This window comes from Zerene cesonia, chromosome 12, assembly GCF_012273895.1.
Source record: "Zerene cesonia ecotype Mississippi chromosome 12, Zerene_cesonia_1.1, whole genome shotgun sequence".
Taxonomy (NCBI): Eukaryota; Metazoa; Arthropoda; class Insecta; order Lepidoptera; family Pieridae; genus Zerene; species Zerene cesonia.
In genome coordinates this window covers 3,947,466-3,964,105 of record NC_052113.1, presented here as the reverse complement: position 1 = coordinate 3,964,105, position 16,640 = coordinate 3,947,466, and the positions used below count along the sequence as shown (strand labels likewise).

The 16,640-nt window shown below is 32.9% G+C and overlaps 1 protein-coding gene across 4 annotated transcripts in view; it reads left to right on the top strand.

The window, feature by feature from the left end:
* LOC119830743 (serine-enriched protein) overlaps positions 1-16,314 on the top strand; it is a 19,085-nt gene extending 2,771 nt beyond the window's left edge. Inside the window, exons 1-9 of one of the 4 annotated variants that reach the window (XM_038353869.1) lie at positions 2,752-2,868; positions 3,861-4,054; positions 5,338-5,473; positions 5,966-6,004; positions 6,809-6,926; positions 14,294-14,451; positions 14,932-15,063; positions 15,799-15,981; positions 16,122-16,272. In XM_038353869.1, the coding sequence (XP_038209797.1) occupies positions 2,830-2,868; positions 3,861-4,054; positions 5,338-5,473; positions 5,966-6,004; positions 6,809-6,926; positions 14,294-14,451; positions 14,932-15,063; positions 15,799-15,981; positions 16,122-16,136 (1,014 nt within the window). In that variant the 5' untranslated portion in view covers positions 2,752-2,829 and the 3' untranslated portion in view covers positions 16,137-16,272. Of the gene's footprint in view, positions 1-2,751; positions 2,869-3,860; positions 4,055-5,337; positions 5,474-5,965; positions 6,005-6,808; positions 6,927-14,293; positions 14,452-14,931; positions 15,064-15,798; positions 15,982-16,117 lie in introns of those variants that run through there. The other 3 variants (XM_038353866.1, XM_038353868.1, XM_038353867.1) reach the window with 3 other exon arrangements.
* Positions 16,315-16,640: the final 326 nt, after the last annotated feature.

Here is a 16,640-nt window from a genome sequence, read left to right as displayed (position 1 = left end):
AGTAGTTTTTACGTGAAAGAGTAACAAACATCCATACATCCATACAAACTTTCGCATTTATAATATTAATAGGATTGCGTGCAATTTGAAATATACGTAATTTTTTATGTAAAGTTATTAAAACCTCTGAAGAATAGACTAACCTACTAAGGTTAGGGTAAGTTATTCTACAAAAAATATGCTTTAATATACACTCGATCGTCGGGTCATGTCGCCTACAATGATGTGGTTGCGGGTGATTGAATGACAGGGTTAGGGTAGATTACCTTTTTCGATGAAATTTACACATATAACTATTGTTAATGGAACCTATAGAAATCGCCAAATCGCTAAACTTCAGGCAGTGCATGTAATTCTGTTTTTTTTTTCTTTCGTACAGAGGAAGATACATCTTTTTATCCGATGGCCATGTGGTTAAAGATCAAGATGGTAGAATTAAAACTCTGGGCCGAAGACATTTAAAAACTTAATACCTATAATACAAACTTGCACAAAACGAGACAAAATCTTTCAGACAGACGAAAAGGAAATGTAAACCGTATGCAAACGTGACCGTAAATAGCGTTGTTATTTAAAAATAACACAGGTACAGAAATTTTGCTAGACTATATTCAGGATAAAAACACGATATCCTACGCAATTGCAAGTTTCTGTGGGCGGCTATGTTTTGAGAACAGAGCTAATAATAACACAAGTTGGACTTCTTAGATCAAATTTAAATAAATATTAATATCGGGTTCCTTCTGGTACATTTCAAATTATCTTAATTATTATTTGCAATTTGATTTTAAAACTTAAGGTTTTCATATTAAAGTACACTATTTTAAATGTTCAGGTTATTTTGAGAGGATTATTTATATTAGGAATAATGAAACACACAACTTTATACCCATCAATGAAGATTTAAAAATGTCTTTATTTGTGTGGTAAAAATATATTTATGGCTTTGAAGTACATAGTTTAGTGCAATGACTACTTAGGTCTGAAGAGCTGTAAGTCTGATATTTGCCGTGCTTTCCTCTCGTTTGCTATAAGAAAGTAACTATATTATATTCTTTTAACGTTCATAGAATTTCCCTCTATTGGTATTCGAACCTCTTGTTCACTGTTTATTGGTTCTATAATGTTTTTAGTTTTTATTTAGAAATTTAATCATACTTGCTTTATATTTTTAATCTATAGAAATGAAATATTATAGGTTTTGATGTAATTATGTAATATCAAGGACCAAGGTGAAATTGTGAATCATATCTAGGTTTACGGAACATCTGTCTTAATCTTAAATGAAACATGCTAAATTAGTAAAATAATAAATTACATATATAGTATAAAGTGGTATACTAAAATCGTGAATAGTAATGTTTGTAGCGAATTTAAAAACTGTTTGTCACCAGTAGTATCACAACCAAAAATATAAAATTATATGTTTGTGTCAAATGTATCGAAATGTGTGCAATGCGTTTTAACGAATTTTTGTACAGTACTCTTTAAAAATAATACAATTCATTTTCCTTTAATACTTGCTTTACTTGCTTTTGCCGCTTTTTTTAGGAAATTTTATGTGTATTAATATTTGTAACATGCTCACATAAACAATATGATTAATAATTACATAGAAAAAATCTATTTATAAAGTAAATAACGTTCTTCTCAAAACTTCCCTTATAAGAAAATAAGATAAAAAGATGTCTTAAGGGGACACTGTTTCTTGTTGTGTAGTCCAAGTTATAAGATATGGCCAATCGTAGACCTTCGGAATAATTACATTTATGACATTATTTTTATCAGTTTGGGGTGTTAATGATGGGTCATTACTTGAGAGAATAATAGAGAATAGGCTTAGTGTTGTCTTAGTCTGGACAAAGAAAATATAAATTTTTAAATTTGTTTGTTTTTAATTGCTAGAAATTTCGACTGTAAACATCGGAAATCTGGCTATGAATCATAACTTTGACGACATGCAACAGTGTGTGGATTATGGCCTTTTTTATAGTGGTAATATCGTGATTGTTTAGAAGCACCAATATGATATACACTAATACAATAGTATATAGGTTAAATGAACTTTATTGAACATTTTATTGTGGGAGTCGAGCACGCTTCGGCACGAATTGGGCCAGCTCGCACCGGGGAAGTACCACACCCCCACAGAAAACCGGCGTGAAATAGTGGCATGCCACTGTGTTTCGTACGGTGAGTGGGGGAGCCGGAGGCCCGTTTCCTTTTCCTCACCCGTCCTAGTCCATTCCTTCTTTCCAGTCGTTAATCCTTTCCTTTTCCCTTACCCCATAAAAGCGGGCAGCGCATTCACGGAGGTACTACCTTTGCGAATGTTTATGAGCGGTGGTGATCGCTTACCATCAGGCGAACCACCAGCTCAGCTGCCCGCTATGACATAAAAAAAAAAACAAGTTCAAATATTCTTTAAAATAAACGGTTTACGATCATAATACATACAAACTATACTTTTAACGTATTGACAACAAAATATGGATTGATGTGGTTAAAGTCTGAAATTCTAGTAAAAATACTCAAAGTTACCCAACTAATAAAATCATAATAAGAATGACACAAAATTATGGTCAAAAATTTCCGCAACTAAAAGTATAAAACTGAACAGTATTTTGCTGCATTAAAATATGATATACGATTATTAAACCAAGACATGGCTGATAAATTTTATAACAGTTCCACTTAGACCAGCGCTTTTACATTTTACGCAGTCTAGAACTGTTTCCCAGCTTTTCAGTCAGTTGCTGTTGGTGGCTCGCCTGAGGCGGTCGTGTCACATTTTATGTAATTTATAAAATAGTAAAAGCAGTGATAAAAATGGATTTAACAAAATTAAGACATTTTAGTCTGGATGAAGTAAGTTAGACTTGGGTGTTTTTATTTCTAATCGTTTGATTTTGGTGATTTTTAAAAACATATTCGCCAATTAATTATTATATATCATCATCGTGTATGTATGTATCAAGATACAAAATTACTAGATTATATGACAAGTTTTAAATATTCAAAATCAGAAATAAATAATTTAACAATTTTTTTGCAAAATTAATACAAATATAAAAGATGTATTTAATTATACTCTAAAATCATTTGGTTTAATAAAACTAATTATCAAAAAAATTAATATTCAAAACATAAAAAATAAAATATATATTGCTCTGAAATTGTAGTATAATATTTCATAAAACTTCAGTAGGCAATCATGAGGATTCAACAATTTTCTACCTGACCTACTTGAAAAAAGAAAAGAATGAAATATTTCAACTGAAAACCTTTTTAATACACTTTTTAATGCCTTTTAGATTTTATGCTGAAGTTCCATTAAAAGATTTTATAATACCTACTGGAAGCGTTATTAGTTCATCGCGGCCTTCTAATTATTTCCTCTTACATTTCCGATTTCCGATGTTATATGTGCACTATTGTTCTGTTTGAAACAAGAAAATGAGATATCTTTTAAGACGCTGAGAGTTAGTAAAGGTCTATCGTTGAATTACTGCACTGCACTAAAGGCAAAGTCTAGCCGAGTAATCTTTCCTCGCTTTGTGTCATATTCTAAAAATACTATGCAATTTCGAGATTTAATTATATAATCTCTCTTCATTTTGAGTTTTGTATAGATTTCAATGGACATTATCTTCTTTGTAGCTTAGAATGCGTAATATTTTAAATCATTAATTTTTTAACGTCTTATTTCATGTGAAACTATAAATATAACATTATATTTCATTGTCTGGACAAAAATCGAATCCACAATATATTAAATAACACATAAAATAATTGACAAAAAGGAGTTTTTAAGATACGTATGGAATATTAAGCTTAGCTTAAATTGAATTCTGCCCCAGGCGTCAATGCGAAGTGGAGCGCTAGCAGCAATGGAGGCAGAACCCGACCTCAGCACCTTTGAGAATAAGTCCGGATTGGCTGAAGATATGAAATTCCTCGCATCAATGCCGGAGCTGTGTGACGTCACGTTCTTAGTGGGCGACACAAGAGAGCCGGTGTGTGCTGTTAAGGCAGTATTAGCAGCCAGGAGCCGGTGAGATTTGAATAATACCATCAATTCACGGTTCTGCGAGCATAATACGTTACACTGATACGCTATATGTGAGCTTATGTGTGTTTCTTGTATACGCTTAGATGAACATGGAAATGAAGGAATGTGACATAATATTTGAGTATTACTATTGAAATTTACTGAAATATTTAATTTTTGTTGTTGAACATTTTTAAAAGTAACCAGTCTCCCTTTAGAGAAATAGGAATTAGGTACCTTACTGACCAAGGTAGTGTTTTATCATAAGAGGGGGAACAGTTTAACTTTCAAACTGTTATTTTCATATTTGTGAATGAATTAACTAAACATCAAACTTTGAATGCCTCAATTTTAATTAATCAATAGAACTATGTACTCTTCTATGAACCGGTATCAAAGATCTTTAGAATTTACTATTTTTAGATATGTACATTTCTTGCTCTACACATAGCTTTGTATTCTTCACAGACTCTTGAGAGCTTTTACAATCGCATTTTCTTATAAAGTGTTCGTTCCAGTCTCTCAAAGGCAAGAAAAATATGAAGAAAGACTTCGATAATGCAGATTTAATGGACGTAATGATGTACAATGCGTTATTACTAGCATAAAAGCATGAATAAAATATGGAAGAGAAATTCTCGAGTATTTTATATTGAAAGATCTTAGTCTAATTACATACTACATTAGTTTTCAGATAAAAATAGCATTTTAAATTACTGTCTAGCTTGAAGTACAAGCCAATTACAGATGAAAAACAGATTTTAAAGTCTCATGGAGATTCAGAGACTTCGCAAGAATGCTTTGTAAACATTTCAGTCCTAACTGTTTGAAATATTTCAACCCATACCACGAAATTATCAGAGTTAAAATATTACAAAGTTTTGATCAACAATGTTTTAATTAACACGCTGGTGCTTGTAATTATTTAACATGTTAACAAGTTATATCTGTATTAAATTATCGATTATAATTTCTCAGTATAGTAGATAAAAAGGTTAGAAGTAAATGTGGGTACAATCGAAGTGCTAGATTATTCTATTATTTTAAATCTGGTGGATATGTCGTACTTACAGATGAACATTTTAGTGACTTTGTAAAATATACGTTACGCGTAACTTCGGTATTGATAGCTTATGCCAGAATGATTTCAGTTGAAAATAATAACCATAATATTTACACCCGATTCTTACATAATTGTTCTCGACAATTATATTATAACATATAATTATATGTTACATCAACGTAAATGACCAATACACTTGAATGACATTATACAATTCTAACAGGGTATTCCAAAAAATGCTATACCAAGCACCAAGCCCACAGAGAAAGAAAGAATCAGCACCACGCGAAAACAAGCTACGTCTCTTCTTGAAGCGATCCTCCGAACCCCTTCTGAACCTGCAAAACGCCGCTCAACAGGTAAATCAATACCATCAAAGCCCATCATCATTCATCCATTAGATCTAGTAGATGATTGTACCTACCTGAATTATTGTGAAAATTATTCCAACCGTGTAATTGATTTGTATCTACCAGTAATCCAATTCTGAACCACTGTTTCGTGCGAGCTTGTTATATAGTGAGTTTAACATATAACGTGCTAACTACATTAATGATACTAAAACGCCATACACGTCATAACCTCTCGAAACCATCTTTACTTTTTTTAAATATCCTTCATTCATTTGATCAAAAGAATTATTAGCCGGTTGTACAGTACGATATTATTATCTGTATTAAGATTATTTGATCCGTTGAATTTATCTTCAAGTTGGTGGGCCTTTGTGTATTTTCTACAGCTCTGAGATAAGTATAATTCGGTATAAAGGTCTTTTCTGTTATTCAAATGTAGTGATTGGTTGATGAAGTATTATAGAGGCGTTTTTAACACTTATATTATGTTCACCGCAGAGATCAACTTTCGCGCAACAATTGGCACCAATACAAGAGGTAAAATCAAAATTGACGATGTCGTAGGTGATTTTGGATCGATGATTTTTTCGGTGTTTATTCTGTACAGTTTTTAAATTTTACACATCGTAGACTTTTTATATTTACAACAGCAATGAGTATATGGAGATGACGTCATTTTTATTATACTTCTGCATGATTTTTTTTTATGTTAGTTTAAAGTTTTTCGATTTGCAAATATGCTATTGGTGTTTAACAATTTACGATTTGGTCACAGCTGCTTCGAATTATACTTTTATTATAACAATCGATTAATGATTTCTTTTTTTTTTCATACAGCACTTGAATGTTCTAATGCTTTAGTAATTTTGTCTAATTTCAATACTTATAATATAATGATAAAAGTGGAGTATGGACTGAATACTTTTTTACTTTGGTTTTTAGCTAAGCTTCAAGTGTATTGCTCGATACTTATATTTTTAATCTAAAGAAATTATACTTATCACTAGATATGATATTTCGTATCTTTACATTTTAATACTACCAATATAATATAATATACCACATTTATGAAATCTTCAACCGTGTGAGAACAATTTGTTATATTAACAAAAATAATTATTAAACCGTTAGATATTTTACGTAGGTACGTTGCGTTTCGGTAACATAGCGAGGCTCAATAAAGACCTACCCAAGGGCCAGAGAATTAAATTAAATTTTATGGAACAAGAATTACGAATTACTTCTTATCTAGCTAAAACATTCTCAACTATTGAAACAGTATATCTGTAAATATGTTTACATAAATATGTACGAGTAATTATTAATGCTTTCTCGTATCAGCCATCCTCACAACAACATCAGACCCTGATCATCGAAGAGTTTGAGCCAGATGTCTTCCGTCAGCTGATCGAATACATCCATACAGGCTGCGTCACCCTTCAGCCAAGAACATTGCTTGGTAAGTCAGTTGAAAATTATTTGATGATGATCACTAACACTTTTTTTAACAATAGATGCTTAATTTATTGTTTATAAATTAAGTAACGGTAAAAATTTAGTGGTTCAAGAACCTCCTCCTATTTTGGAGTCGGTTAATATTATTTCTGCTCGTTGGAATTGTCTTTTACTTTGTTACTATTGGTTTTTGCTGTAAAATCCTAAAATTATAAATGCAAATTGTGTTTGTTGTTTTACGGTACCATTTTGTGTCTGATGATAGTCATTTATGGCTAGGAAGTGATATATTATATAGTACGCTACCAAAACCTCCCCCATCCCTCAAAAACCAATAACTCCATATTTATTTGAATAAGATTTCAACATCGATTATTCCTTATCTTGTGGACGTTGCTTGACATTGCCAATTAAATTACGTAGGATCAATCTCGTTATTCCAACATTATTATTTCGCTGAAACAGTCGGGCGCAAACATTCAATTACAAGTTATGAAGCAGTTGTATTTGCAATCAGAAATCAAGTTCGCTGGAGCACGGCTTTCGTCAATTTACGTGAACAAACAAATGTAACGTAAGGAAGGTTTTGTATAGTTATTTGTGTATACTGACGACGTTTTCGAGAAAATTGTTTCTCGGCTATCTGCGCGAACCATTTTCTCTATCATCAAGCTATATTGCGTAGTTTTTTGACTCACAATGTTATACGAACATATAAAGTAGACCAGGTTTATTTTTACTATGGGATAGTTTTTGTAGTAAGTTGTATATCGTTAAAATTGAACAAACAAGGAGGGAAACATAACAAAGATTAATTAATAATATTGTAATGAAACAAGCAACTATTGTACCATGACTTTTCAATTCGTATGGTCCTACGTACAGTTATAACATTTACCACCGGTTCGGAAGGCAGTTTCTACAGAGAAGAGCCGGCAAGAAACTCCGTAGTTGCTGTTTTAAAATATCAATTTTACATTTTAATTTCGTAATCGATATTGCAGAGTTAAAGTCTCTGTTCTTAATATAAAAGCTGGATTTGTTAATACTTTCCAGTATCCTCATGCTAGATATCTCTTTTTACACCACGTTAAACATCGATTAATTTCCAATCCTTGTTTTTGACAGTGCCAACAGAAAGATTTAAGAAGAATTGATTCGGTCATTCCAACGAAAATCGGGCGAAATTCAATTTCCGATGTAAAAGCTTTAAGAGGGTGAAAAATATTATCGATTATGGAACCAATTTGATGGAAACAAAATAAATTCCTATGTTGATTGTTTTGTTTTGTTTTCTGTTTCGATAAAAACAACAAAGCCGTTTCAATTTGGTTTTTACCTATTTTTATATTATATTATTTACTAAGGCCAACAAATATAACATTAGATTTTTCTTAATTTATTTTTCTTATTTATATTCAGAATTCATTGAATTATTTTTAATAGTCTACTTAAATGTATTACGTAATGTGTTTAAAATAAACAACATTATTGTATATTTTCACAAAAGTGATTTGTTGAAAACAAAGAAAATTGAAGCGAGTTTACGAAAGTTTCATGCGGGCGACTATGTGCGTGTTGAATATCCACACCGCGTATGTAAAGCTTTAATACGGATTGTATTAAATTATGTAAATAATGACTAATTACAAATATTATCCCATAGTCTAACTCTCAATCTCGCTATTACGCATTGTTTATTACGACAATTTTCATGATAAACATCACCTATATTATGATTCATATTCCGCTTGAATATAATGCAAACAATTCCGTTTATTAGTTGTGTTCATTCACACATGCTCAGCGGTTCTATCAAAATAAACAGTGCGTTAAATTGAAATTCAAAATTGCTTGTAACTGCCCATTGACCGGAAGCAGTTCAGTCATGTTTATTCATGTAAATTCATATGTGACTTGATTTAAATGTTTGATTTTATAACAATAGCTATATAGAAGCAATATTTTACGGGGTAGTTCATGTGTGTAATATATAAGTAACATCTACAATACTTTTTTTGTGGGAATCGACTACACTTTGGCAGATATTAGGCCAGCTCAAAGCTGGGAACGTACCACACCCCCACAAAAGACCGACGTGAAATAGCATACTACTGTGTTTCGTTCGGCAAGTGGGGGAGCTGGAGGCCCATATCCTCTTCCTTAACCTTCTCAGTCGTTTCCTTTTTTCCTCTCTTCAATCCTTTTCTAATCCTTTTCAAATTAGCAGTCGGCAATTCATTTGCAGGGGCGTAAGGTCTGTAACCTTACGCCTCAACAAATGTTCATGGGCGGTGACGCTTACAATCAGGCGACCCACCAGCTCCATTGCCGACTATGATATAAAAAAACAGCCCAATAAAAGATCGACGTCAAATAGTAACATATAAGTGCTACTGTATTTAGTACAGTAAGTATGAGAGCCAGCGGCCTATATCCTTTTGTCACTATTCCTATTCCCTGAATTATTCCCTCCGGAAAACCTGTATGTATCCTCTTTCCTTTTAAAATCTTGAAATCTTTTTATAGAGGCGTTATATCTGCGAATGTGGATGGGTGATAGAAATATCTTTCCATCAATCAAACCAGCTCCGTAGCCAGCTACAGCATAAAAAATGTGAAAATGATATTTAAATTTTATACGCGTGTTCGAAAGCGCAGTCGCGACTTATTAAAACCTGAAGCATAAATGAATAAAAATCTTATAATGATCTAACGAAAGTTATCGAATATTGCAACAGTAAAATTGCTTTCATAAGCTCGGGTATGAAAACCAATCACGATCGTATGTCATAAAATATTATAGCATTACGAAGCGCGGGTTTGCCGAAATTTTTACGACCTTTCCTAGGTTATCAAGCCTTTTATAATGTTATATAATGCATATAATGCATTTTTCTCCTCGTAAGAAATTGATTTAAGTACATAATTAGATTTGGGTCTAGATAGCACGTGCATTTTTGGGTACCTAGCCAAACTCAATCGTTTTGGTGTTAGTCTCAATAGGCCTTTTACTAGTGACTGGTTCTTTAAATCAAGATGAAGGATTCCGCTATTAATTTTAGGAACAACTATATTCTGTATCAATTTGTCATCTCAAGGATTAGAGGAATTAATCATAAAAGAAAGAAGTATTATTAAAACTTTAATATCTACGTAATATCTGATAAAAAAATTAAAAAGTTATCTTTTCTCTGTTCTACAGTTAATCTTATCGTGATTCATTTTAATTGCAAATATAAAAAAGTAATTCCTCGTTCCCAGCTGAAAGCGTTTACGAAATCGAGTCTCGAATCTTGAAAAATCTTAATCAAAAAGTTCCAGATTCCATCGAGGGTGAAAGAATTCAATCGTGAGGCCGATCGATCCAATCTGCCGTCACTAATCTATTTTAATATCGAGTGAAGTACTTATAATTGAATATCTAGAGGCACACTAAACAGATTACAGTTTAAATGAATTTACTTCACTTGCGTTGCTTTCGCGGTAAATTCAATTACAGTTTATGCATGCTTTAATTGACGTTGCGCGTACGTGTTTACTTACATATATAGACAAAGTTGTGTTATTGGCAATGATGGTATTATTTATCCGAGTACTATAGGAACAATTTGTATTTCTATTTTTTTATGTCATAGTCGGCAATAGGGTGGGTCGCCTGATGGTAAGCGCTACCACCGCCCATGAACATTTGGAGAGGTGTAAGGTCGAATGCAGACCTTACGCCTCTTCAAATGGTTTGCCGACTGCGAATTGGAACGGGATTAGGTTCCGATTAAAGGGAGGAATAAAGGAAAGGACTGGGAATGGTAAGGAAGAGGATATGGGCCTCCAGCTCCCCCGCCCACCGAACGAAACACAGCAGAATGGTATTTCACGCCGGTCTTCTTGGGGGTGTAGTACTGCTCGCCAATTCGGGCTGAAGCGTGCTCGACTCTCACATACAAAATCCATATATATATATATATATATATATATATATTATTTATTTATCCGAGTATATGGATTATTGTGTTTTAGGAATGCCGGATAATTGGCTGGCATTTGAAGAAGTATTGAAAAGGTGGAAATGTACACAGCTTTAGTGAAAGAATAGGTTTGCGATTGCATTTTCTTGCAGCAGTGCTTATTTTCTATTTTCTGTACATAATAATATACTTCTGATGAGTTTTTTGAATACGCTAATCTTAGCAACTGCTGGACCGAATTCAAAAATTCTTCCACCTGAGTGCTATATATATAGTATGTATAGTCTATGTTTAACACGCGAGGAGCCGGGCGGACCATTAGCCTATATCTAAAACGTGTGGTTTTTTCCTATCAAAACAATTGTATATTATGAAATATAATATTAAATCATATCATATCTTTTATCTTATATTTTATGTGACATTAGTACAATATTTTTAAGTTTTAGATATATTTCCATGTTTCTTATTAAAAATGAACACTCGATATTTCCATACATTCCCAATTAGTGTTAATTGCTGCAAGATGGTACAAAGCTAGTGTAATGTTATTTGATAGCCTTAATCTACTTTCTGTGAACGATACACCAATTAATTTTCCATTAGTGCACAATTTAATTGTATTATAAACATGCACAAAGCGGAGTTCTCTTTGTCAAATAAACTTACGCCAAGAACACGTTTCGTTCTGTAAATTACAAGACTAAATATCTTTCAAACTTTACGTCGTCAAACTTTTTCAATTCCGTCTAGGACAATAAACAAAAGTGGCAGTTTCTGAGAGTATTCATTAAACTAATTTGATTTAATATTAATCGCCGCAATCTCTGTTAATTTCTAATCTCCTATATAGTTTTACATTGATTCCATTGTTTTAAATCTTGTACACTTGAAGAGTAATCCTTTCTTCAGTCCAACAGCTTAAAAAAACAGAAAATAGATTTAAAAAATTTGCTATTTATTGACATAATATTGTAAACTTTTCATTACATTAATATTTATTATTCAATCAACAGTGTATGACTTTTTTCTATGTAACTTTTTAATATACAACTTCTAATAGCTAATTGCCTGAATGTTTTGTTGAGTAGATTTACTTTTTTTCTTCCCGCATACGTACTACATATTAATTTTTATCAGAAAATATGTCAAAAACAAATAACTTTGTGTTTGTGAAGTTAGAACGCCTTGTAAGCTATATATATTTTGCTAATATATATGCAACTAGCTGACCCGGCAAACGCTGTTCTGTCTTATTCTTATCACTTAGGGTTATAATAATAGATGTTGGCTAAATCTCAAACCTACCCAATATGCACACAAAATATTATTTGAATCGGTCCACCGGTTTTGGAGGAGTAAGGTAACGAACATTGCGACACGAGAATTTTATATATAAGACTAGCTGCACCCGGAAAACGCTGTTCTGCCTTACTCTTATCATTTAGGGGTATGAAAAATAGATGTTGGCCGATTCTCATAGATACCGGATAAGCACAAAAAATATCATCAAAATCGGTCAAGCCGTTTCGGAGGAGTATGGCAACGAAAACTGTGACACGAGAATTTTATATATTAGATAACGAAAGAAAGTTTTAATTAATAGTCTCGTATCAAGATATCTTAGTTAAGAGGTATAATATTAAGAGTACTCGTATATTGACATTGAACTCGAAAGATGAAAAATAATAGAATATTTAATATCTATTACTGAATTACTTTGTTTAATAAGCATTTCGCTTTGTTGATTTTTTGCTCACGGGGCGTTATTTAAATGTTAAAATGTTTCTTTCATTTTATCTTGACTTTGATAAAAGTAAATAATTTCTACAATTTCAGATTCATAATTATTCTGAAGTTATTGAGGTATACAATTTTTGTGAACATTTTTTTTTTCCACCGCCACTACTACTGCTGTGGAACAATAATATTGTTGTGATTGTGTCTTCCAACGTTACCTTTTCTTCTTAGGAATATGACCGAATTAAAAAAAAACCCTGCCCGTCCTTAAAAAGCCAGCAACTCCTTCAAAATATCTCCAAAATATATGTTGGTAATCGCTCGCATCCGGTCGACCAACCAGTCCCTTTTCGGCTTTCTTTTAAAAAATATATATAAATTGACAACAAAACCAGTCCAAAACTTCTGATCTGCTACCTTTATATCTGCGAATCTATCTATATAGATGCGAATAACCTAACTAACGGATAAATGCTTATTAATTTAAACCATTCACTAGCTGTGACCCGCGGTTGAAACCGCGTAAGCGTGCTGCGTAACAGTATCCCGTAGGAATATCGGTATAAAAAGTGCCTATGTGTTATTTCAGTTGTCCAGCTATCTACGAAGCAAAATAGTATTATTATTCACCAATAGATGTCAGGAAAAAAAAACACGAATATGACATTATTTCAGTTGTCCAGCTATCTACGAAGCAAAATAGTATTATTATTCACCAATAGATGTCAGGAAAAAAAAACACGAATAAAACACGAATATGACATTTTCTAAAAAAAATTCCTAGCTAGATCGATTTATCGCCCCCGAAAACCCCTATATACTAAATTTCATGAAAATCGTTGGAGCCGATTCCGAGATTCCAATTATATATATATATATATACAAGAATTGCTCGTTTAAAGGTATAAGATAGTATTTCTTCAAAGCTTACGTCACAATATTGATACAAATCTTATTAAATTTGTGTACATAATAGGTACATTAATTGCATAATAGGTATATGTACTACTAGCTTCCGCCTGCGGCTTTACCCTCGTGCAATAAGGACATTATTATTACAGTATTTATTTACAAGAATGCACTTTAAATTACACTAACATTATTACGTGCTTCGAAGGGTAGACCTTTAATGTATTCCTTTCATCTTTCTTGCATCTTTTATTTTCATTAAGGCTGTGCATACATAATTTAAAAATACTCTTTGACTTGCCACGCTTAATAAAAGTTATTTATAAGTAGAAATAAACAAAAAATATAAGGTATTCTATTAAATGATTATTTTCGTACGGACCACAGATAACATAATACTATGTACGGACCAATTTGGTACTGTCCCATTCGATTATTTTAATTTTTAACCGTTTTCCAAGTAGGTTCTCATTCGACTGCATTTTTTTGTGTAACAAACACTACACAACCTCATTACGTATGACGGGTGAAGCAATTTGATCCCATTTTTATGATTTCAATTTTTTAATCTTATCTTATTCTAACAATTTTAAGGCGACTTTGATTTTATAAATAGAAATAAAAAGTTTGAATTAACCTTTTGCGATTAAGAAATTTTATTCCTGTAGAAAATACGTTTTTCCTTCATAAATATACCTATTAATGAACAGAACCAGAAAAAAACTTTGATAAAACTTTTAAGCATATTTTTCAGGTGTGATGAATGCAGCTGACTACTACGGCTTGGATGAATTACGGCGCGCGTGCGCAGGTTTCGTACAGTGTTGCATCACGGTCGACACGGTTTGCGCACTCCTTGCGTCTGCTGAGAGATACATCCAATACAAATGCACTAAGTCCTTAGTGCAAAAGGTAACAAATATGTCATACTTGTTTTAGTGTTTTTATCATACTATATAATACTAGCTGCGCCCCTCGGTTTCACCTGCATAAGTCCGTGTCGCGTAGGAATATCGGGATAAAAAGTTGCCTATATGTTATTCCAGTTGTCCAGCTATTTACGCACCAAATATCATTGCAATCGGTTCAGCAGTTTTTGCGTGAAAGAGTAACAAGCACACACACATCCTTACAAACTTTCGCATTTATAATATTAGTAGGAAGTAGGACTAGTAGGAAGGATTTTGTGTCCTTGGTCACGCTTGTGAGACTATTGAGATAATGTGCTATTGAGTTATTAGTTTATCTGATACAAGAAACATACAGTACTAAGAATTTTAGTAAATTCACTGGGCTGGGAAAAAAGTATATAATATGACCATACTAACTGTGAAGCTGAAGTAGTATGCTGAAGTGAAATCAAAAGAACATAAGATCTCTATATATTTTCAGGTTCTGGAGTTTGTTGATGAACATGGCAATGAAGTGCTCAATTTGGGGTCATTCACCCTCTTGCCACAACACGTTGTGAGATTGATACTAGCTAGAGATGAACTGAAGGCTGATGAATTTACTAAATTTCAAGTAAGTAATGGTATTATCGTTACAAAATGTATGATTCAAGTCTTCTCAGGCGGTATTATTTTAAGAAATGGTGCAATATCATATTTTGGTGGTGACCTGTACCTCAGACTTCTATGTAGTCTACTTCAGGCACCAGTATCTCACAACGTTATCCTTTCTCTTATATGTATTTTTGAGTTTTGTTATGTACTAATGTTGTGAGAACTAAATAAAAATGATTTTTATTTTTTTTATTATTTTATTTTTATTTTACAAGGCACTTGTCTTTCAACGGTATAGACTACATATATGTATATAGACTCGAAACGAAATCCTGTCATAAGGTCACTCCATTATAACTTAAAATGAATGGTTATAGTGGGTAATGAAAGTGAAATATTTTGAAACTAGTTTACAAGCTATGAATTGAGTGTTATACAAAATAGTATTTTCATTAATTTTATATTGCCTTTATATTTTTAATGACGGAAAATAAAAAAAAATTATTTTATTTACCTCCGCCTAGTCCTCAGAAGGGGATATTTTAACATTTTCTTTATTCAAAAAAAGAAAACAATTTGAGGATAATGCTAATTGCATTGCAATTGTAAGAAAGCATTTCTATAAAATGACTAGTTGTTCTTCATACATTGAAAATATATTTTCATGGATATGTATAAAAATATCACAATCATTGCAATAAATGCAGCAATTCTAGGAATACTTTTTTATTAATATTTAATTTAATATTTACAGGCTGCTCTTATGTGGAGTAAGAAATATTTTGACACAAACCCTAACATGGTGTTAAAAGATGTCATTGGAAATTTTCTCGAGTACATACAATTCCATAAGATCCCCGCCAACGTTTTAATGCGAGAGGTCCATCCTCTTGGCTTGGTTCCGTATTCGATTATCATGAATGCGTTGGCTTATCAGGTGCGTATTATTCTTTATCATATTAATTTCATTACAAATTATTTTTGAAGTTCTTTTTTTACAATAGATTAGATCCAGTGTCTTTTAACATTCGTAGTAGAAAACATATCGCATGTTGAAAACACTAATGTTGCAGGCAGACCCGGCCAGCGTAGATCCAGGCAAACTTTCACCCGCGCGAGTGCGCCGTGCCGGCCGTTCTATGTCCGTACAGTCTTCTCTTGACCCCTACGGCTCCAACACCACCCTCTCCTCCACCGGCTCGAGCGATGTACCGTCATCAGACTCACGGCACAACTAACGCGAGGGGAACGTCCCCCGTCCCGCGCCCGATCCTACCCCTGGACCTTCCACATCTACCCAACAAGATAAACCAGAGAAACTTGGCCTCTTCTCGTCTATCAAACGCGCTGCCAGCAAGAAATTTGGCGATCGACGCTCCCCAACACCAAAAACGAGAGAACCAAGATCAAAATCTGATTCAATTAAACATGCAGCTCTTACCAGACAAGTTTCAGAAACAGTTGCAGCGTCTGGAGATCCTACATTTGAACGATGTAAGCCAAGAAAACGAGACAGTGAAACTGAATTCCCAGTACGAAAATCTACTTCAGAAATATCAGAGAGTTTTCCATTTGTACGCCGTGCTTTAGCAGAGA